Source organism: Cryptosporidium ubiquitum, assembly GCF_001865345.1.
Source record: "Cryptosporidium ubiquitum isolate 39726 chromosome Unknown contig_1, whole genome shotgun sequence".
NCBI classification, from domain to species: domain Eukaryota; phylum Apicomplexa; class Conoidasida; order Eucoccidiorida; family Cryptosporidiidae; genus Cryptosporidium; species Cryptosporidium ubiquitum.
In genome coordinates, this window is record NW_021639816.1 from 414,455 (window position 1) to 435,719 (window position 21,265).

Genomic DNA, 21,265 nt, shown 5'->3' on the forward strand with positions numbered 1-21,265 from the left:
CAGTTAATCTTCTAACTACTATAGCTCCGTGCAGTAGTACAACATATCTTAGATATTAATCAATTTGTTCTTGGATTTATTTTTTGACTTTTGCATGTAAACTATTTTTTTGCATGCAATTACACATTTGGAGTGATTATCGTAGTATATAATTTTGTTGAAACTATAGGAAACTACCAAAGGTGGTGTTTGCATGCAAATATACCCCTCTTATTCTCTTTCTTCCCCTGTGACTCAGAGAAAACCTCTAATGAGAAATTTAAAATTTGTGCATTTACACACACAAACACAAACTAAATAAATCACTATTTCTTCACTTCCTCACTTTGGAGTTTTACAGGCTAATTTTGCCTTCTCTTCTCAAAAACTTTACAAACTCCACAAACATCAGCATAAAAACAGCCTTCCAATCTTTAATCCTCAAATTATCCAGTTCTCCTATCCTTTCTAGTCTACTCACTCTGCTCCATATAGTAATTTATTTATTTTTTCCTAGGAATTTGAACAGGTCTTTATTTAATTGACTAGACATACGTGAGCAAATTTTAGGCGCCACGACCCCTCACAATAAAGCTGAAAAAAAAAGAGGGAAATAGGACAACTTTGGAAGCGAACAATTAAGTTAATAATTAATTCGCTAAGCGGAAGGATTTGTGATGTCCTTAGATCCGAGTCAACTTTCACAGCTAGAAGGGCTGTGTGAGTCTTTCTATGGGTAAGTTTATTGTGACGGGCATGAGCGGATAAGAGCTATAAATGTGGGGCTTCGGCTCTTGCCAAAAGGAGATCTTGTAAATTCTTGCTGTATTTAACTTTTATTCCTAATTTTTTTTCAATTGAACTTGTAGGGGAGATGTTAATCAGCAGAAGCAGGCTCATGAGGTTTTGCTTCCCCTGACATGTAATCTTGGATGTCTGACTCAGCTCCAAGCTCTGCTTGCCCAGAGCAGCAATCCCCACGCCTTAATGTTTGCTGCAACTGGACTTTCTAAGCTCTTCACGTCTTGTTGGGCTCAAATTCCAGATAACCAGAAGGAGGAAACCAAAACATTTCTACTGAATTACCTGTATAAGTGCGGCCCTGATATGCTACGTTCAGCTCCCTATTTGGTCGGCCACTATGTACGTCTTTTGGCTCAGCTAGTTAAATTCGGCCTTCTTGATTCCCTCTCTCCCAGACCTACAATTACTGATCAAGTTGGCCAATTTCTCAGTGCTTCCACTCCTCATTGGATTATTGGTCTTATCATATTCACAACTTTGACTCAAGAGATGCAAACATCCACGGGGTTATATTTTGCCAAATACAGAAGAGCTGCAATACTCTTCAGAGATACCTCTCTCCCAGTGATATTCCAGATCGCAATCAAAACTCTTCGCCAATTTCACTTAGGTAGTGTCTCTGTGTCAAACCAACACGAAGAATATAGACTTCTTCGTCAGGTCCTCCAATTAACCCTCTGTTGCCTTTCTTATGACTTTATGGGTACAGTTCCAGATGAGACATCTGAAGAGCAGAACACCGTCATGATACCCCACTCCTGGACTATCCTCAGAGAGGAATATATACCTATCATTTTCTTTGACATTTATGCCAAGTGTTGCTCACCAAACAGTCCCATGCCTGACTGTGCCTCTATCTGTCTTCAGTGTCTCATCCTCTACTCTTCAGTCAGAAGATCCTTCTTTCCTACCCAGGCTGACAGAACCCGTTCTTTGGCAGCTCTTATGACCGGTACTGCTGGGATCATTCAAACCAAGATGGGTCTTGAACACGAGAGTTGCTATCACGAACTTTGCAGACTTTTGGGAAAGCTCAACACAGCGAATCAGCTCACAGAGCTCTCGTCATCTGAGGCATTTGGACTTTGGATAGACCAAGTTTACAACTTTACTATTAAGTCATTGGAGGAGTGGAGCGTCTTGCCAAACAGTAAACACTATCTCCTTGGTCTTTGGAGTCATATGGTCATTCCTCTGCTTTACCAAGGGGACAGGGCTCCACAGAACCTTGAAAAATATATCCACCATATAACTGTTACTTTCATCCAAAGTAGGATGAAGCTGGCTGAAGCCATTGCCCGTGGCTCTGATGTAGAAGATCCTCTAGAAAGTGAAGTTGCAAGAACTGAACAACTAGACGTTCTTTCTCAGCTTAGCAGATGTCAGTACCATGAAACAGCGGAATTCATTGTCCAACTATTCGAACAAGTCACTGATGCAGCTAAAAATGGTAGCATCTCTCAAGATTGCTTTATTTCTCAGATCACTTGGTGTGTTTATATGCACGGAGCTTTAATAGGGGGACACAGCATTAAGCTCAGAAGACCCTTACTTCCTGGCTCCTCTTCCTCATCGGGAACTAGTAGACCTGATCAAAAGAACCAGGTCTCACATCATGTTCTAAATGGGAAACTTGCCAGACTAGTATTTGGGCTTTCCCAACAAACTGACCAACTTGCTGAAACTCCTGAATCTCTGGAGCTAGCCTATCTCTATTTCCTGGAGCAGTTTAGAAAAGTTTGCCTTGGAGACTACGCCAAACAATTCATACAACCTGAGACTGAGGATGCCACTTTGGCATCTATACTCGGCGTCCAATCCGATGATGATGTATTAAGCCTTATAATCAGCAAAATTGGGAGAAATCTACAGACCAAAAGTAACATGGAGAGTGTAGTTCAAAAGACCCTTTCTCTCTTCCACGAATTAGTGGCCGGAATCTCAATTGTCCAGTACACAGACAGGACCACCCATTTGATAGTCTCAGGACGACTTCTCCTCAAAAATGAGCAGGTGAAGAAGATACTCTGCAACCATGCCTCTCCTGAGTTTGCTTTCCTGAATAATCCAAGGTATGGAAGACACAGGACTTCTTACTATTTCACACTTTCAAAGCTTTTATTCTTGGACTCTAAGGAGGAGGAACCTGGAACACAGCCTATTACAACTTTTGAAGACTTCATGAAACCTTTAGAGAAGGTCTTTACTTTAATATGGGACGAAATTATTCTTGGAAATAACTCTTCTTCCAATGGCGGTGGATATAACATTGTACAGTTCAAAATTCCATTGATGGCCCTGGCCAGAGACTTAAGAGGCATTTGCATGGCCTGTGTAGGCGCTGAAAGCTATAACCAATTATTCAATTGGCTGGTTAACCGACCCAAACAACTCGGACAAAGCAGAATTCACCTTTTCACTTGGGCAGCAGACAAACTTTGGGAGGATTCTGATGTAATGAATGCTCTACTTAAGTTTATGTCTGAGTTTGTAGACAACAAATCTCAGAGAATCAACTTTGACAAAGCTTCTCCAAATGGTATTCTCTTATTTAAAGAAGTCTCTTCTTTAATTTGTACATATGGTTCTAGAATCCTCTCTAAGCCTGACTCCTCCTTCCAAAACATTTATAAAGAAAAGTACAAGGGCCTGGCTACAACGCTGGCTATGCTCTGTCATGCTTTATCTGGAGGATATACTAATTTTGGTGTCTTTGAGGTTTACCAAGACCAGTCTTTAGAAAATGCTCTTCAGCTTGCCTGTAGAATGTGCCTGGTAATTCCTGAACATGATCTACAGTCTTATATCAAGAGTCTGAAATCCTATTACGAATTCTTGGAACTGGCCACCAGGTGCTTCATGTCTACCTTCATAACTTCCTTAGAGCCACAGAACCTTGCAACCATCTGTTACTCAATTGAATCGGGTCTGTGTGCCGTTGACAATGTAGTCCTCCTTGCTTGCTGTGCGACTCTGGATCACTTCGTTAGCTTCATTTTCACGACTCTTGAGAAAGAAAGGATAGTCCTTCCAAACGGAATGGGAATTTCGAGAAATAACGATAACATGAATTGTGAGCTTGGTGGAGGTCTCCAGGGAGGAGGAAGTCCTTCCTTAAGCTCTCAAGGCTCCACCCCTGAAGGAAAAGCTGTATATAGGTTTATGACTGAACAACCCAATGCTTTGATTAGAATAATGCAACTAATGTTTAATTTAATCACCACCGGTGATCTCAGTACTTGGACTTTCTCAAGGTCTCTGTTAGGAATGATTCTTCTGTTCAGTAATGAATTCCAAAATATCCAACAGCAGCTTATTAACCAACAAATTGACGAGAAGAAGGCCAAGTACCAAGCCCTCATCCAAGACCTTCTTAAAGGGACGGATGGAACCCTTTCAGCAGTTAGCAAAGACGCTTTTACAAGAAATCTCCATTTCTTTGCCCACTCAATTCGTTCCAATTCTCTTTAAAACACAGCCTAGGAATTTTTGCTTTGATTTGCAATACTTGTATGTATGCATGCACATGTATTCCTCATATTTACATAATGGGCGGGAAACTACGTCGAGTCGGAATTAGTAGAGTAGGGAAAAATAAAATAAAATCCTGTGAGCAAGTATTATTTTAATTTTCTAAGGCTTAAAAAAAAAATTAGAAAAGTAATAGGAAATATTAAAGGCTATTTTGTATTTTTTTGATTTTAGGTTGTTTGATAGATTGGGGAAGGATGTCGATGGTCCAGAGTAAATCAAATCGTAAGAGAGTGCTTCTCAAAGTGATTATTTTGGGAGATAGTGGTGTTGGGAAGACTTCTTTAATGAACCAATATGTAAATAGTAAATTTTCGACTCAGTACAAGGCCACAATTGGGGCAGATTTTCTGACAAAAGACATAATAATCGACAATAAACTTGTGACTTTGCAGGTAAGTGAATAAGAAGCGAGCTGTGATCAGAAAATGAGACTTCAAAAAGAGAACTAGATAAAAGAGGCTAATGAGTTAGATTTGTGATGATGAATAATAGGATTTTTGGGTCAAATATTCTACAGATTGGAGTCTCTGGCGCATGCTTTTTAATATATGTACTATATATATTTAAAGAATATAGCTAGTTGATGATCTTCAGCTCGTGGATGATTATTAATTGATTGATTAACTCTGAATATTGAATAATGAATTTGAATTAATTTTTCTTTTAGATCTGGGATACAGCTGGCCAAGAAAGATTTCAATCTTTAGGAGTAGCTTTTTATAGAGGAGCGGATTGTTGTGCATTAGTTTATGACATGACAAATCCAAAGTCCTTTGAAGGCCTGGATGCTTGGAGAGAAGAGTTTTTAATTCAAGCAACTCCAAAAGATCCAAATTCTTTTCCTTTTGTTGTGTTGGGGAATAAGTTGGATCTTGATCAGAAATCTAGAAAAGTTAGCTCCCAAAAAGCTTCAGCATGGTGCAAATCCAAAAACATTGAATATTTTGAAACCTCTGCAAAAAACGCAACCAATGTAGATGCTGCATTTGAGGAAATTGGTCGCAGAGCACTTTATAGAGAAACATCTGAAGATCAAGTTTACATTCCAGAGCCATTAACTCTTAATAATAATAACCAACAACACCAAGAAATCGGATTTGGGGGTTGTTCTTGCTAGATAATTCATAAGACCAAATATTTGGTAAGAAAAGGAGAGAAAAGAAATACTAGTTTTTTTCTTTGCTTTATCAATCCATCCACCCAACCTTTAATTCCACTTAGTCAATCGGGTCAATGATTCCTCCATCTGAAAGCTGAATTACGCACTCAGACTCTGGTAGATGCGGAGAGCCATAAACTTTGCATACTCTTTGTTCGCCCTTACCTTTTCTTAAACTAAGCCTTACATGTGAGGCATGACCAATTACATGCCCGCCGACAGGCTTTGCAACATTTGGCATAAAGCTCATCCCTCCTGCAGGATCTGCCATGACATGATTTGTCATTACTATCGCAATATTAAATTGATCGGCCAATTTATTCAGCTTACTTAATGTTTTATTCAAAATTTGTTGCCTTTCTGCTAACTCCCCTCTTCCCGAAAATTCAGTTCTGAATAGTGCGATAATAGAATCTACAATTAAGAGTGCGAACTTTTCCTCTATCATTTTTCCTGCTGCTGCGCTAATCAGCTGATTCAAATGCTCATGAGTGTATGCTCTCGCATACATAATATTGTCCAAAGCAGCATCACCTTGCACGCCAAATCTTTCTGCTATCTTCACAATTCTTTCTGGCCTGAAAGTACCCTCAGTATCGATAAAACAAACCTTTCCATTACCTCCGTTCATTTCCAAAGGAAGCTGTGCGGCCACACATAGTGTATGGCAAATCTGAGTTTTTCCACATCTGTTCTCACCAAAAATTTCTGTAATACACATACTTTCAAATCCACCCATCAACATCTTATCAAACTGTTCACTTCCTGTTGTGATTCTCAAAATATTTTGTCTTCTGCTCATTACCTCACTACCAGACTGAAAACTTGATGACTGATCCAACTTTTGTGCTGCCTCCACAATTTTCTCAACTTTTGCTTCAGAAAGACCTTTAATGTTACATAATTCCTTTTTGGTTGCCTGGATTATACTTAATACAGTGCATAATCCTGCAGTTTTCAACTTATTAATATCTGCAACATTTATTCCTGCTGACTGTAATTTGTCAATCTCTACAAATGCCTCTTCTTCGGATCCTTTAGCAGAGACTTGTTTAGCTACTGATTTTGACTGACAAAAAGTACTCATTTTAATTTAACTATTTTCCCTCCTTTTTTCAATTAATTAATTTAATTGAAAACCTTTTAATTAACGCATGCACTGCCATCCATTTATCAAGAAATCCTCGGATTATAGTCAAATTTGCATGCAGTGATTTATGCAATACCGGTAAAACAACTATTTTATTAGGATGGCGAAAAATTGTATATGTATTAACTGTAATTCATACTAATTATTAATCAAACCAAATATAAATGATTCTTAAGTAAAAAAAATAATAACCCATATTAGAATTTTTTGATTATATGTTTCAGGTTATAAATCCCTTAATCTTGTTTAAAAAACCTAAATATAACCTTAAAATCTTCGTTCTCAAACAATCCAATTAACATGTTTCAATGCAAAATTATAGTACTTGCGCGCGCTGACCATTTTGTCCCCCCCTCCCCTTCTTAATGTATAGTTTTTACATTAAGTTCTAAAATAAGCTGCTTACCCTCTTGGAAAGAAATCCCCCTGATTCTTATATATTTCTCAAAACCGCAATTTAAATTTCTTTGATTGTCTTTATATATACTGCTAAAATGGACCAACACCAACTTATGCTCCAAAACAGAATTGTTAAGACAACCTTTGCCATTAAGTCCAAAGAAGCAGCAATTCAGTCTGTAAGTATAATCGATTGTTTTATATTTTAGAACCGCTTATTCTAAATATTATTTGAAATATGAACTTTTTTTGCGTCGAATCTTTTTAGATTGATAGTATTAAAGATGACGAAAAAGTCTACAGAGAAGTTTCTAGGATGTAAGTTAGTTATCAAGGCACTCAAACAAATCAATTTTACTTTGAGATCCTTTAATCAACTATATATAGGTTTATCCTAAATACTAAATCTTCTCTCAAATCACAACTTCAACAGGAATTAGACGATTTAAAAACTCTTTTAAATAAAATGAAGGTAAGTTTTACACGAAAAAAAATACAAATATTTGAATATTCCCTTAATAAAATTCCCGCCTCCCACACTCCAATTCAATGTTATTTTCATAATCTTATTATTAGAACCTAGAAGCATCCTGGGAATCCAAACAAAAACAGGCAAACCAATGAAATATTCCATAACACTCTAAAAATATATATAAATTTAATTCATTCTTTTCTTTTAATTTTCTTTTTTTTTAAGTTTTCTCACCAAAAGCCACCCCTTTCACTCCTACATGCATTTCTAGCCAACTAATTCGGAAATTGAAAAGACTCGTATTTACAAAAATGCATGCAAACGAAAATCCTAAGGTTAAGATATGGGTAAAATCGAAGGGAGAAATAAAAGAAAGCTCTGCCAAGAAAATGTAAAATTAACAACTAATTTACGAACAAAAGAAAATTTGAACCATTAAGCAATACTCACTTCGGCAAATAACACCATAGTTGAAAACCTCACCTAACAAAAGTCAATTAAATAATTGTAATTAACTTACTCCACCATTTCTTTAATGGTGCACAGTCTGCATTCCAGCTCCAAGAACTCAAATAATCGGTACAATTCACTTTATTAAACTTTTTGCAAAGATAATTTCGCACAATGGTTTGGGTAACTCAAAAATAAAATATCCTCTTTCTATAAGCTATTAAAATGTTCATACCAAAACCAAAATACCAGCAAATTGTACTGTTCAATCCAAATTTCTTGCTCAAAATGGGTCACATGTAATAGATATAAATAAATAAATAAATATATATATATATATATACAATATTTATTTAAATATTTATCTGTAAAACCCTAAGAAAACTATGATCCCCAAAATGTTCGCTCTTGTAATTAGTTATTAAATTCAGGCTCTTAACTAATTCATAATTAAATACCTCCTATTTAAGCAGAAGCAGAAGTGTACTTGGTTACAGCCTTAGTTCCTTCAGAGACTGCATGCTTTGAGAGCTCACCTGGAAGCATTAGTCTAACTGAAGTTTGAACCTCTCTGCTAGATAAAGTTCTCTTCTTGTTATACTGAACCAACTTGACAGCTTCAGCTGAGAGACGGTCAAAAACATCGTTTATAAAAGAGTTCATGATACTCATACTCTTCTTACTAATACCAGTCTCTGGGTGAACTTGCTTTAAAACCTTGTAGATGTAAAGAGCAAAAGATTCTGTTCTCTTACGTCTCTTTCTCTTACCACCATCTGCTGGAGACTTTCCAGCAGTCTTCTTTGCTGCTTGTTGCTTCTGAGCTGGCCCCTTAATTGATTTACCACTTTTTCCTGACATGGCGATTTTATTATTCAAATAGAAAAATTCTTAATATCTAAATTTTCCTATTTTATTAAGTGGAAAGCGCGGGCAAACTGCCTATTATATTAAAATACCCACATGGAATTGCTCATTTACTCGTTTTTATGTGTTTTGTCTATTTTATGCTATTCATGCAAAATAATGGGTTTAAAGATGAATTTGTTATTTTTCTTTTTTGATATACTCATATTTTAAGGCACAATTTTATATTATTAGCTATTTGCTTTTGGAACTAAATTGTTTAATTTTTCCAGCTAATCTTTATTTAGAATACGATTTTATGTAATATTAGTTATATTAAGTAGTCCACTTAACTTATGTAATTGTAAAAGTTTTCCCGCATATTTGCATGCATGCAGGTAATTCCAATATAGACAATAGATATATATTAAAGACCTTCGTTAATAATATTAAAATTTGTTCTTTGAATTGGACTACCAATTTAGCTAAGTTCTTAAATAGCCTAAACACTATAATCGATATTATTATGTGAATCAACTCTCTTTTTTATCTTACTGTAATTAATCATTATTATTACTGTCATTATTACTACATACTTATTTATTAAAAGATATGCATGGTATCTTAGCACTAGAACTATGATTTATATGGTGGTTGTGTGACTTGTTAAGTTGTACAAATTTAATTACATACATTATTACTGTATACGAAACTAGAATACAAATCAATAAAAGCTAAGATCGAACTAAAAAGTGGGTATCTTGACTTATCTGCAAGAAAGGCTGAAGAAAATATTCAATTATCTAAATAGAACGGAATTAACCATCTTGCTATTTATATATTCTTATTTTTAGTTCAATTATATTTAATTTTTAAACTTAAAATCTTGCGGTATATCTTTTTTCATTTTAATTAAAATAATTAACCAAATAAAAAAAGAATAGCTCAAATATTTTTTTAAATAGAGATATTTAATATTGTGAACATATTATTAATTACATTATACTTAAATCAAATTCAGAAATTGTAATAACAACGGGTTTTCAATATGGATCCAAAGAGAATTCAAAAAGGAACGGAAAAAACACTCTCTAGTATTGGAAAAATTGGGGGAGAATTTAAAGTAGAGAAGAAACCAGAATTCATAAACAGGCGTCTTTCACTATTCAAAACCTTACATGAAAAGCAGATTGCATTACTCCAAGAAAAGGCCTCAAAAAACGAGCCAATTAAAATCACTTTGCAAAATGGAGACCAGAGAGATGGGATCAAGTTCCAAACATCTCCTATGGAAATTGCGAGGCAAATTTCAAAGAAATTAGCAGAAAATTGTATTGTGGCAAAAATCAGATATAGTAAATCATCATACATTGAAGATGATGAAGTTCGTGGTATTGAAGATGACGAAGCATGTTGCCAATTACATGAAGATGAAGATCAAGCCAATGGGTGGAGACTTTGGGATGCAACCAGACCATTAGAAGGAGATTGTGAATTGGAGATCTTAACATTTGATTCTATTGAGGGTAGCGGTGTTTTCTGGCATTCCTCATCCCATATTCTTGGTCAATGTTTAGAAAATGAATATGGAGCACAAGTTACTATTGGACCAGCTTTAAACCCAGGATTTTATTATGATTCATATATGGGAACCCATAGTGTTAGTAATACTGAGTATTCTGATATAGAAAATTGTGCCAAAACTATTATTTCTGAAAAACAGCCATTTGAAAGATTACAATGTAATAAAGAAGAAGCACTCGAACTTTTTAAAGATAATCCATTTAAAGTTTCATTGATCATGTCAAAAATTCCTGATGGGTCCCAAACGACAATATATAGATGTGGGTCATTCGTAGACTTATGTACAGGCCCTCACATTCCTCACACAGGAATTGTTAAGGCTTTTAAAGTTACAAAAAACTCTGGTTGTAACTGGCTTGGTGATACTGGAAATGACGCATTACAAAGAGTTTATGGTGTATCTTTCCCAGACAAGAAACGCTTAGATGAGTACTTGCATATGCTGGAAGAAGCCAAAAAGCGTGATCACAGATTACTAGGATTAAACTTACAATTATTCTTTTTTGACACAAATGTATCACCAGGATCGTGTTTCTGGCTCCCAGCAGGAGCAAGGTTTTACAATAAATTAATCGAATTTATTAGAAGTGAATATAGAATTCGTGATTTTACTGAAGTTATTACTCCAAACATTTTTAGTTGTGATCTTTGGAAGACTTCAGGGCACTACTTTGCTTACAAAGAAAATATGTTCATTTTTGATGTAGAAGAAAAGGAATGGGGTCTGAAGCCAATGAATTGTCCAGGCCATTGTATTATGTTCAAGCATCTAAATCCATCATATAGACAACTGCCCATTAGACTATCTGATTTTGGGGTTCTTCATAGAAATGAGTTTTCAGGTGCTTTAAATGGTTTAACTAGAGTTAGAAGATTCCAACAAGATGATGCACATATTTTCTGTACTTCAGAACAAATACAAGAGGAAGTATTTAAAGCTCTGGATTTCTTGTTCTTTATATATGGTCAATTAGGATTCACATTTGACCTTTTCCTTAGTACAATGCCAAAAGAACACTTGGGGACTGAAGAACAATGGAGAGAGGCAGAAAATGCCTTAAAGTCTGCTTTGGAAAAAACTGGGAAAAAATGGAAACTAAACCCCGGAGATGGAGCATTCTATGGTCCAAAAATTGATATTATGCTTTGGGATGCTTTGAAAAGACAACATCAATGCGGAACTATCCAACTTGACTTCCAGCTCCCAATTAGATTCAATCTTCAATACAGAACTGACGAAAATATCTCAGAAGAATCCTCCAATCAGGAATTGTCCCACCAAAATGCTGATCAGAATGCCCAGAACTCCCTCAAACAAGGTTATAAAAGACCAGTAATTATTCACAGAGCAATTCTTGGTAGCGTAGAAAGAATGTCTGCTGTTATTCTTGAGCATACTGGAGGGAAATTACCTTTCTGGCTTTCTCCGAGACAAGCCATCGTTCTTTCGATTTCAGAAAAAACTGTTGAATATGCCAAAACTGTTGAAAAAGAACTTAACAGACGAGGTTTTGACGTTTCTGGAGACTATAGTGCTTCCACCATCAATAAAAAAATTAGAGAATCTCAACTTTTACAGTGGAACTACATGCTTGTTATTGGTGAGAATGAGGCTAGAGACAAAAAAGTTACTCTCCGTTGTAGGGATGTCAGTGTTCCTCAAGAAGTTCTTACTTTGGATGAAGTTATTCTTAAATTCTCTTCTATGGGATTCCCATCAAGTATTGATTCAAACCTTTCTGGTTAATAAACCAAGCACCTGTTTCTTTTTCTTAAAATAAAATGAAGCTCTCATATCCATATTCTGGAGTTTCTCATTTTACAATCAAAATTTTGAATCATTTTTTTTAGTATGTTTCCAACTTAGCTTCGTCCCAGTCGTCTATTTAATAAAATTTATCTCTTCCCCTCTACCTCCCCCAATATCTTAATCTGACCCATTTTCTTGTCTCATTCTTAATTCTGATCTTCCGTTACTCGTCTTTAATCCCTTTATTTAAACCATATTTTGTTATTCATTTATATCTCTGTCACACACACACCCCTGTATCTGTTTTGCAAAACTGCATGTTATTAATGCATGCAATTTGCGTCCACATGACGCTTGCAAGTTACGTTGCAATCCGTCATGTCTATAATGACAAAAATGAATAATTTAATTAAACAAAAAGATTGAATGTAATTAATGAAAAATTAATGGAGAAAAGGAGTTATAAAGAACAAAATTTGGGATTCAAATATATTTTAAATTTTTTTTAAAGAAAAATCATTCAAAGGATACGCATTTCAAGCAAAATAACCCAATTTAATTGTGAAAATCTATTCTTCGATTATTGATTTATTAGGTTTTGTAAATTTCCTTAACCATGCCCTCGAAAAAACAAGATAGAGGTGGTTGTGTGCTTGTATTCGAAAAATTTCTCGATGGAATTGGAGTAAGTTTCAGATAATTCGTAAAACTTCCGTTTTGTATAATAATACTCTTCATAAAACATTTAACTTCCTATCGTTTTGAAAAAAACTTTCCGATATTTCAAATATTAATCATTTTTTCACAGTTTTTAGGCGGACAATTAAGAACAGCATATTTAGCCACTTCTGAAGTTGTGAAAGAATCCATGTATCCAATGAAGGAAAATTGTATTAAACGATATTCTGGAGCAAATCCAACATGGCAAAATATTGGAAGTAAGACAAGTGCCCCAAATAACAATCCCATTACTTTCACCGATACCAAAGGTACTGAAACTATTTTTTCGCAACCAAGTTATAGATCAGGTTTATAATTTTTTAGCTTATTATGACGGATTCTTAGTTTAAAATAACATGAAATTGCTTAATTTTGACATTTTTTTCAAAATTAGTAGTTATTTATTAATTCTATTCCTCATACTTTAGTTCTTTTGTTGTTACTTTCTTTCTCCCCTTCCTACCATGAGAACAGTAATCTCTTATAGTACATTCCTGACACTATTTTAGTCATTTTAGTTTTGTTTTCAAAGAGTTTCTTTGCAAAATTTTAATTATCTTACCTTTGGATTTATTGGTTTACAAATTGTTTGACCATAACCAACAAAAACTTTGTTAATTTCATCCCAGTAGACTCTAAAAATGTATATTTATATTTCAAAAAAAGTTAAAATCTGGGAAATAATAATACTCAATAAATTCAACTCACCTTGGAAGCATCTTCTCCATCTCTTTGGACGTTTCAACAGGATTTTTTGTTTTTACCCAACCAATTCTATTGAAAATACGATGCATATGGGTATCCACGGAAATTCCGACAACTATTCCAAATCCCTGATAATTAATTTTAATCAAGTTATTTATTTAAATATTAAGGTACCTATGATCAATATTTTCCCTTTTTAGTATAAATGAACTTACAATCTGCAAAATTAAATTTGCCATTTTTGGCCCAATACCTGGTAACATTACAAGTTGTTCATATTTGTCAGGAACTTTACCTGAATAATTTTCTATAATGATTCTAGAAATTTCTTTCAAATTCTTTGCTTTAGTGTTGTAAAATCCAACTCCATATAACATATCTCTTAGTGATTCAAATGATTGCTTGTTAATAAATTCAGGACTTAGACCATTCTTAATTAATCTATTCATACAAGCAGCAGTTACTTCATCTTTTGTTTGGCTAGAAAGAAATGCTGCCACTAAGACATGAAATCTCTATATTTGTGAGTTAAGAAAGTCCTTTTTTGAAATTTTGACTATTTTTACCATCCACTTACCCATAAGTTATCTGGCAAATTCTTGTTTGCTGAATTTATGAAAAGAGTTGAAAAACTACCAAGTAAATACATTTATTGTGTCTACTTACCAAAAGAGCAACAACCAAAATCATCAACAGGTGCCAAGTTCTGAAGATGTTATTCCAAGTTAATATATTAGATTAAAAAAATTTGTATTAAATTACCTTCTCTCTGAATGCGTTGACTTCTGTTTAAAAGCATTAGTTAATTTATACAAAATTCACGTATTCTTTTGTACAACTTTACCTTTCCAAATGATATCGAAATGCTGAAGAGGAAGACTTTCTAAGTTTTCCTTTTTAATTTTTCTAACCATCAATCTTTTTTTTGTAACAACCCTGAAAACAGTATAATTTGTTGAAAAAAAAAACGATAAATGACGTTAGGAGTGATTTGGAAACATGTTTCAAATTCATTTATTAAAAGCGCCACATGTAAGTTTATATTATATATATATATATATTTAGTATTAACCATGGTCTATTTATTTGTATCTAAGAATTAGTATGTATATTGGTTCTGATAATTCCCAATTTTGTACTCTTATTCTGAGATTCTATATTAAACTTTTTTATACAGAGATCCAGAATGTTTTGAATTGAACCATAAATGGATAAGAAATGATTTTATGCCATAACCTTGTCGGTTTCAAATCTGTGAGTGCATTGAGTCTGACAAGCCTTTACAACCATTCCTTGAATGTCCTTCTTTAAACCATCGAATGTGCTATTACAACATAAATCACAAACCTCAACTTTGCATTTCTGGTCGGTCTCTGTACAGACATCAAAGGCTTTACTAGTTCCAGAAATACAATTGGCGAGCTGATTAATATATTCCTTAGTTGAATTTTCAGCAGAACTATCATTAACTGAGCAGGTACTCTTACATGAATTATAGTATGTTCTGTCGGTAATCATATTTGTATAGTAGTCACAACATTCAGTACAGTAGTTATTAGTACATGTAATTGCTTTTTGCGAATTGGCTCCAAACATGGTCTCACAATGTTGTTCTCTCTGTAGGATGTGGACGTTTAAAGTACAGGGCTTGTAAATAGAGTTAGTTTCTTTATTTGAGGTCTGAATATCTTTGTCTGAATCAACTCTAAATGGCTCAAGGGAAATCTTATCAAAGGCTGTTTCAGAGCAGTTTTTGACACTCAATCCGACTCTACCATGGGTTATTTGAGTGTCTTTTTCAGTAACCTTAATAATTTCCTTAGTGCTTCCATTATATTTAGTTGAGTAGACAAAGATTGTTGATCCTTCAAAGTTCACAAGTATACGATTCCATTCATCTTGTGTAAAACCAAACATAGACTTCTTTAAAAGAGTGGTTTTACCCTTAATTTTTTTGATCAAAGTAGTAGATAAATTTGAAACAACAACCTGATAATAATTATCTTTATCGGTATATCTGAAAATACCCGAAACCTTTCCATTTGAACAGGGTGGATTAAAGTCAAAGGAGAAATAACCATTTTTACAAGTATGGGTTTCCTTTAAAAGGACTCTAGATTCACCAGAAGTTTTGACAACCATTGCATTTGTTCTTCCCTTATATTCTTTGACATACTCCCAGTTACTATTATCGTTGCCATTAACAACATCATAAGTTGTCTCAAATGTGGATAAATAACATTGTTTATAATTGGAACATCTTGGTGACCTTGGAGCTGGTGACATGAAGAATTTCTTGCAAGACTTGGCTTTAATTGAAATATTATCAAAATAGACACCTCCAACAACTCCATTAGAATAGAACCCAACAGTACCTGAAAGTAAACCTTCATCAACAACTTGTAGTTTAATATTTTCAACTTTAGAGTAGATTCTATCTCTTTGGACAGTTATTTCTATCTTGTGGAATATTCCCTTCTGAAGCTTAAAGCCTTCTCTTGTATCCAAAATATAAGTAATACCTTCTTTAAGTCTTAATAATCTAATTCTCTCTTCTTCTTGATTAAATTCAAGCAAATAGTAATTGGACAAATCTCTTACTCTAAATGAAATACCAAAAATACCTGAAATTGGTGGGTAAACTTCAGCTGTTAAGGTGAAATCAAAAAATCTTCTATTCTTAATTTGTGCAAAGGTTCCCCTTGGTGAATGCTCGGATGAACCGGTTATTGGAGAATTCTGTCCAAGCAATTTAGTTCTCCCGTCAATTGGAGTGGTTGTGTAACCCCAATCACTTGGTCCTCTTTGGGTTCTCGGCATATCATATACAGAAAATGTTTGTTCAAATGGCATTTTTTGTGTATTTAATGTGAAACTTTGGAATCCAGTCTGTGAAGAATGAATTGCTTCAACATCATCCAACTTATCTAGTAACTCTTTAGTTACTGATTTATAAACACCGGTAACTTTTAATAATTCATTTGCAATATTATCAACATCATCAACAACATCTAATATCTTTGGTGATTGTGACTTTGTTAACATTTCTGCTGGTTTTAATCTTCTTCTCATCTCCAGAACTGCAATCTTTGACTCCTCTTGTGTTGCCATACTTAATGATTGGTCAACACCATATGACTCATCAATGTATTGTGAAGCTTCTTTCAAGATTTTACTAATAAAAGGCTCGTTCATAGCTCCTTCCCATAAATCGCTCTTGATTGTTGGATTAGCTTTAACTGTAGTTTGTAGTTTTTGCCCTTGTTTTACTGACTGGTTCAAAGTAGTAGCAGTAGAAAGCTGGCGGAAATCATTTGATCCTTTTGAAATTACATCAATTGGGCATTCCTTTGAAATAGTACTAATTCTTAAACTTCTTGTTGGAATACCTGACAATTTTTCAGATTCGATTTCATTTTTTATTGATCCTTCGTATGAATTCTTTGGACCTTCCAAAGCAACATTTAGCATTCCTCCGGTATTTGCAGAAATTACTCCAACGTGTAGAGCAGCTCTACAAATTGAACTCTTTTCTGAGTATACTCCGTCGCTTCCGTATACTTTAGTTTTATACTCTCCACAACCTGGTGGACATTGTACAACAATATTTGTATTAATTGGTCCCTCGAAAATTGGATTTTTGTAAGCAACAGTATCACAATCAATATCAACATGATTGATTTGCTTTTGACTTAATACCACATTTGTAGAACAAACAATTCCAACAATATTTGAGTTCCTTAAATTGAAGAAGCTTAGATAATTTTCACTGAATCCAAGTCCTACTGCATCATTTCCAAACAATGTTGTAGCAGTTGACTCAGGAGATGCCAAAGAAAGAACTAAGCTGGACAAATCACTTGTTCCATCTCTTAAATCTTGATAAGATCCTGTACATTTTCCGTCTAAACAACCATAGTCAACGGCTAATGGAATACCGCTTCCTTCAGATAATTTGAATCCCATAATTCCTAATGCTGTTTTAATTCCAGATATCTGCTCAATATTTCTAAGTACTAATGGTTCCATTCCAACATTTGCGCAGTACCTTCTTATATCTGAGACAGATGTGACAGGAATATATGATCCTGGATTTCCACCATCATTCCATATATAATATGATGCTCCAAACTTGATATCACACCATACTCGAATAGGTTCGGGGGCACATCTTGGTAATATCCAGTAGAAACCAGAAATCGAATTTGGATTTCTTGAAGCAATTGCAAAACAATCTTCTGCTGGAAGAGTTGACTCATCACCCGGTTCACGTCCAATTCCGACAGAAATTTCATTCTTAACAGCTCCCAAACCTTCCTTTAATTGTTTAGCATTTGAAATGTAATCCTCTAAACGAGACACATACTCTTTCTTGTCAGTAAAACACTCATCAATTGACGGAAGTAGAGTATTAACTCTATCATTTAACACTCCGAGATTTCTTGTTCTAGACATAACATCTCTAGCTGCACTCTTAACCATTTCTGATGCCTTGGAATTAAAATCTTCAACATAATTCAAGAAGTATTTATCTCTAGCATCTTTTGACATAGCTGCATCTCTGCAGAATGAAACAACTGATCTTAAATTATTTGTAACTAATTCAATTTCTCTAATACCATACAAATATTTGTTTGAGTATTTACCGTATCTTGGATGTGGCTTTTCCATAACGATTTCAATGAAATCTGAAATTACTCCATTCATCTCATTCAATGTTGTATTTGATGGATTTCCTTCAACTCTTGCAATTTGTTTTATTTCACCATCAACCTTTGCTGCGATAGAGTAAGTGAATGGTGGAAATTCCCAATCTATTCTCAAATTCTTAAGTTGATAGGTTGTATTAGCTGACAAGTTAATAGAAACTTTATGCTCACCAGCACTTTCAAAAGCTGCAGATGCCCAGTATGTTGCTATATCGCTATCTATTGCTGCGCCTACTGTATGTAATGCATCCATTGTGGATGAGGCTGTTCCATTTAATTCTAGCTTTGTTGTTCCAACTCCAACACCAGCTTTGTTTATTTGATTTACACATGCATTTGTTCCTTTAACCTGTAGTTGAGAATTATCATTAAATTCCCAAAATGATCGACCATCTTCAGCTTGTTCTGCAACATCACAATCTTGAATAAGTAAAGGAGATGAGCCACTAAAATCACCATTTGCTACAATTAGACATTTTGGAGGATTACTTGCTGCACTGATAATTTGTCCATTTGGACCCATTTTCCATAATTCCCTTCCATCTCCCGCAGAAATACCATATACACATGAATCCAAGTCTACTTGAGCAAACTCCTCCTGAACTTTACCTCCAATTACTTGTAAACAGTTGTCCCCTCTCTCATCTGTAATTCCAGAAATAATCATGGCTAATGGAGACCCTGATCCAAGGGCAACCAACTGTCTGATACCAACGTATTGGTTTGGCCTTGCCTTCATCTGAATTTTCACCGCTCTAACATCTCTTGAATGATCAAACATAAAGTCTTCAGTGAACTCTTTCTCGTTTTGAGTTGCTCTTCTGTTTGGTACGACAATTTCGTAATTAATTCCGTCTGGAGAAACTTGAATTTGAGTTTCTCTTGCGCTTGAACTCCAAACTATTTTCAAACCAATTGCTTTCGCTGTTGCTGAAATATAGGCTGTGTAAACAATCTGTTGTTCTGTTGAGAGACCATTTGCAGACCTCCACTCACTATTTCCCATATTCAATGCATTTGATGGGTCAAATTCTCCGTTAAAAGTGCTCCCCACCAAAGTTGAGCTAGAAGTTGCCTTCTTGAAGAAGTAGTAGTTTGATTCACCATCTTTTGCAGTTGTTATAAGAGAAATACTCAGAAAAGACAACAAAAATGAAATTGTCTTCCACCTCATCATAAACTAATTAATACTTCTCTTTTCTACTAAAATAATGATTTAAAATTACTTGTGTTAAGAACACAATAAAATTTTAAAAATCATTCAACTTTTTTTCAAGTTTTCAGTTAATAACTGTAACAATTTGTCCTTCTGAGTTTTATTTTCACAACGGTATAGGAAAACTGCGCATGCGCATGCAAACCCTCACCGGTACTAAAAATAATAAAAAACATTTTTTCAATTTTTATTTTACATGTAATATAGTAAAATTTATAATAATAGCTAAAACTCTAAAGTTATAATTTATTCATCAAAAAAGGATATTTGTGAATCTAAATATAATTTTTTTTTGATAAAGAAAACTTTAATTAAATTAAATTCGAATAATCATAAATCATCTTTCAAATCAATAATTAAATATTTTGCAGAATTTCTGTGCATTCAGCCTCTTTCTTGATTTCCTCGTATGAGTTTGTGTTAAAACTTTCATTATAAGCTCGTACCTCATTATCTCTATCAAAAAAGCTTCCTCTAGTCTGTTTCTTTTTAGGGCATCCGTCCATGCTTTTTGACCTTTTTCTTTCTTTCTTGCAACTATTCCTTTTCTTTTCATTCTTTGAATTAGATAATATTGGCTTTGTGTTTGCTTCAGATTCTTCTTTTTTATTATTCAAGATATTAGCTTCAATAGATTTTTTTAAAGCTTCCCTTTGAAATATGTGAAACCATAAAGCTCGATATTCCTCGTCCCTAGTACATCCAGGACAGTACCAAGTTTTTTGTGGTTCATTAACTATTTTTAAACATAGGAAATGGAACCAAACACCATAAATACACTGATTTCCAGATTCACATCTTATCATATTATCTAGTACAGGCTGTTTACAGAAACAGAATTTAGATGATTCATCAGAAATAGAATGGAAATCACTGGGCTCAATTTTTGGACTACCAGTTTGCACTGTGCTAATTTCTTCCTCAAGAACTTTTGCTTGAATACGTTTGCTTTTGCGGACTTTTAAAGAATTAGAATTTTTTTGCAGGTCATTAGACTTTCCAAAATTGTTATTTGAGTTTTCATTTGATAAATTAACCTTTTGAAGTTTCATAAATGCTTCACTAATATTGTTTCGAAGCATATTTGTCATTTCAAGTTCATCCTTTGCCCATTGCATCTCTATTGAAGCACAGTTTTCAATCATCATAGTAATATACCTCAAAATGCTGATATAGGATCTCAACTTATACTTTTTCTGTTCAACTGAATCGATTTCAGAAACCTCTTCAATACTAAATCCATGGTTTCTTTGTCTTTTGGAGTCCTTAGTTAAAACACATTCTTGAAATTGTTGTTCTAAATTCCACATAATCCTTGAAATGTCATCTTCGATATACTCAATACACAACTTTGTATTGTACTGAAGTCTTTGGCTTCTACAATTAGGAATATGAGAGTCAAAGAAATTGGCTCTCTGATTATTGTATTCCGAATTATCCAAATAATCAGGTGTAACATCTTCTTTCTCACTTTCCACTACATTTCCCGGAACAGTTTTAACTGAATTCAAAAAACTAGTCGATATGTCATTTGAGTAGAATTCTGTCTGGTAGTTTGGTTCTTTCTTTTCTTGGTCTTCTGGTGAATACCAATTTGTTGGGAATATATAAGGGTAGCTATGATCTTGATTCAATCCCGGTAAATCTGTGAAATCTCCCGGACGTCCCCAGGAATTATCCCAGTCGCTTTCATCGGAAGAAGTTGATAAGTCTAACATAAAAATACACTATTGTTCCATCACAAATTTTAAAATGAAAAAAAATTCGGAAATGGCGGGAAAGTTTTAA

The 21,265-nt window shown here is 34.3% G+C and overlaps 10 protein-coding genes across 10 annotated transcripts; 5 read left to right on the forward strand and 5 right to left on the reverse strand.

Moving 5' to 3' along the window:
• Positions 1–656: 656 nt before the first annotated feature.
• Positions 657–4,254, forward strand: cubi_02842 (RAN binding protein; the record flags this gene model as incomplete). Its single annotated transcript, XM_029019853.1, has 2 exons — positions 657–715; positions 849–4,254. The coding sequence occupies 2 exons, from the start codon at positions 657–659 to the stop codon at positions 4,252–4,254; spliced, it is 3,465 nt and encodes a 1,154-aa protein (XP_028875260.1).
• Positions 4,255–4,511: 257 nt separating this feature from the next.
• On the forward strand, positions 4,512–5,434 carry cubi_02843 (Rab7 GTPase; the record flags this gene model as incomplete). The annotated part of the gene is made up of 2 exons (XM_029019854.1): positions 4,512–4,709; positions 4,985–5,434. The coding sequence occupies 2 exons, from the start codon at positions 4,512–4,514 to the stop codon at positions 5,432–5,434; spliced, it is 648 nt and encodes a 215-aa protein (XP_028875261.1).
• A 100-nt stretch (positions 5,435–5,534) lies between these two features.
• On the reverse strand, positions 5,535–6,563 carry cubi_02844 (meiotic recombination protein DMC1-like protein; the record flags this gene model as incomplete). The annotated part of the gene is made up of 1 exon (XM_029019855.1): positions 5,535–6,563. One exon carries the CDS (start codon positions 6,561–6,563, stop codon positions 5,535–5,537), a length of 1,029 nt encoding a protein of 342 aa, XP_028875262.1.
• A 557-nt stretch (positions 6,564–7,120) lies between these two features.
• Positions 7,121–7,649, forward strand: cubi_02845 (uncharacterized protein; the record flags this gene model as incomplete). Its single annotated transcript, XM_029019856.1, has 4 exons — positions 7,121–7,204; positions 7,294–7,343; positions 7,413–7,497; positions 7,602–7,649. The coding sequence occupies 4 exons, from the start codon at positions 7,121–7,123 to the stop codon at positions 7,647–7,649; spliced, it is 267 nt and encodes an 88-aa protein (XP_028875263.1).
• Positions 7,650–8,412: 763 nt separating this feature from the next.
• cubi_02846 (histone H2B) lies at positions 8,413–8,808 on the reverse strand (the record flags this gene model as incomplete). The annotated part of the gene is made up of 1 exon (XM_029019857.1): positions 8,413–8,808. One exon carries the CDS (start codon positions 8,806–8,808, stop codon positions 8,413–8,415), a length of 396 nt encoding a protein of 131 aa, XP_028875264.1.
• A 1,033-nt stretch (positions 8,809–9,841) lies between these two features.
• Positions 9,842–12,124, forward strand: cubi_02847 (threonyl-tRNA synthetase; the record flags this gene model as incomplete). The annotated part of the gene is made up of 1 exon (XM_029019858.1): positions 9,842–12,124. One exon carries the CDS (start codon positions 9,842–9,844, stop codon positions 12,122–12,124), a length of 2,283 nt encoding a protein of 760 aa, XP_028875265.1.
• Positions 12,125–12,743: 619 nt separating this feature from the next.
• Positions 12,744–13,163, forward strand: cubi_02848 (uncharacterized protein; the record flags this gene model as incomplete). The annotated part of the gene is made up of 2 exons (XM_029019859.1): positions 12,744–12,816; positions 12,943–13,163. 2 exons carry the CDS (start codon positions 12,744–12,746, stop codon positions 13,161–13,163), a joined length of 294 nt encoding a protein of 97 aa, XP_028875266.1.
• Positions 13,164–13,257: 94 nt separating this feature from the next.
• On the reverse strand, positions 13,258–14,201 carry cubi_02849 (endonuclease III; the record flags this gene model as incomplete). Its single annotated transcript, XM_029019860.1, has 5 exons — positions 13,258–13,341; positions 13,410–13,482; positions 13,556–13,680; positions 13,768–14,067; positions 14,130–14,201. 5 exons carry the CDS (start codon positions 14,199–14,201, stop codon positions 13,258–13,260), a joined length of 654 nt encoding a protein of 217 aa, XP_028875267.1.
• A 575-nt stretch (positions 14,202–14,776) lies between these two features.
• On the reverse strand, positions 14,777–19,438 carry cubi_02850 (uncharacterized protein; the record flags this gene model as incomplete). Its single annotated transcript, XM_029019861.1, has 1 exon — positions 14,777–19,438. The coding sequence occupies one exon, from the start codon at positions 19,436–19,438 to the stop codon at positions 14,777–14,779; it is 4,662 nt and encodes a 1,553-aa protein (XP_028875268.1).
• A 395-nt stretch (positions 19,439–19,833) lies between these two features.
• Positions 19,834–21,195, reverse strand: cubi_02851 (uncharacterized protein; the record flags this gene model as incomplete). Its single annotated transcript, XM_029019862.1, has 1 exon — positions 19,834–21,195. The coding sequence occupies one exon, from the start codon at positions 21,193–21,195 to the stop codon at positions 19,834–19,836; it is 1,362 nt and encodes a 453-aa protein (XP_028875269.1).
• Positions 21,196–21,265: the final 70 nt, after the last annotated feature.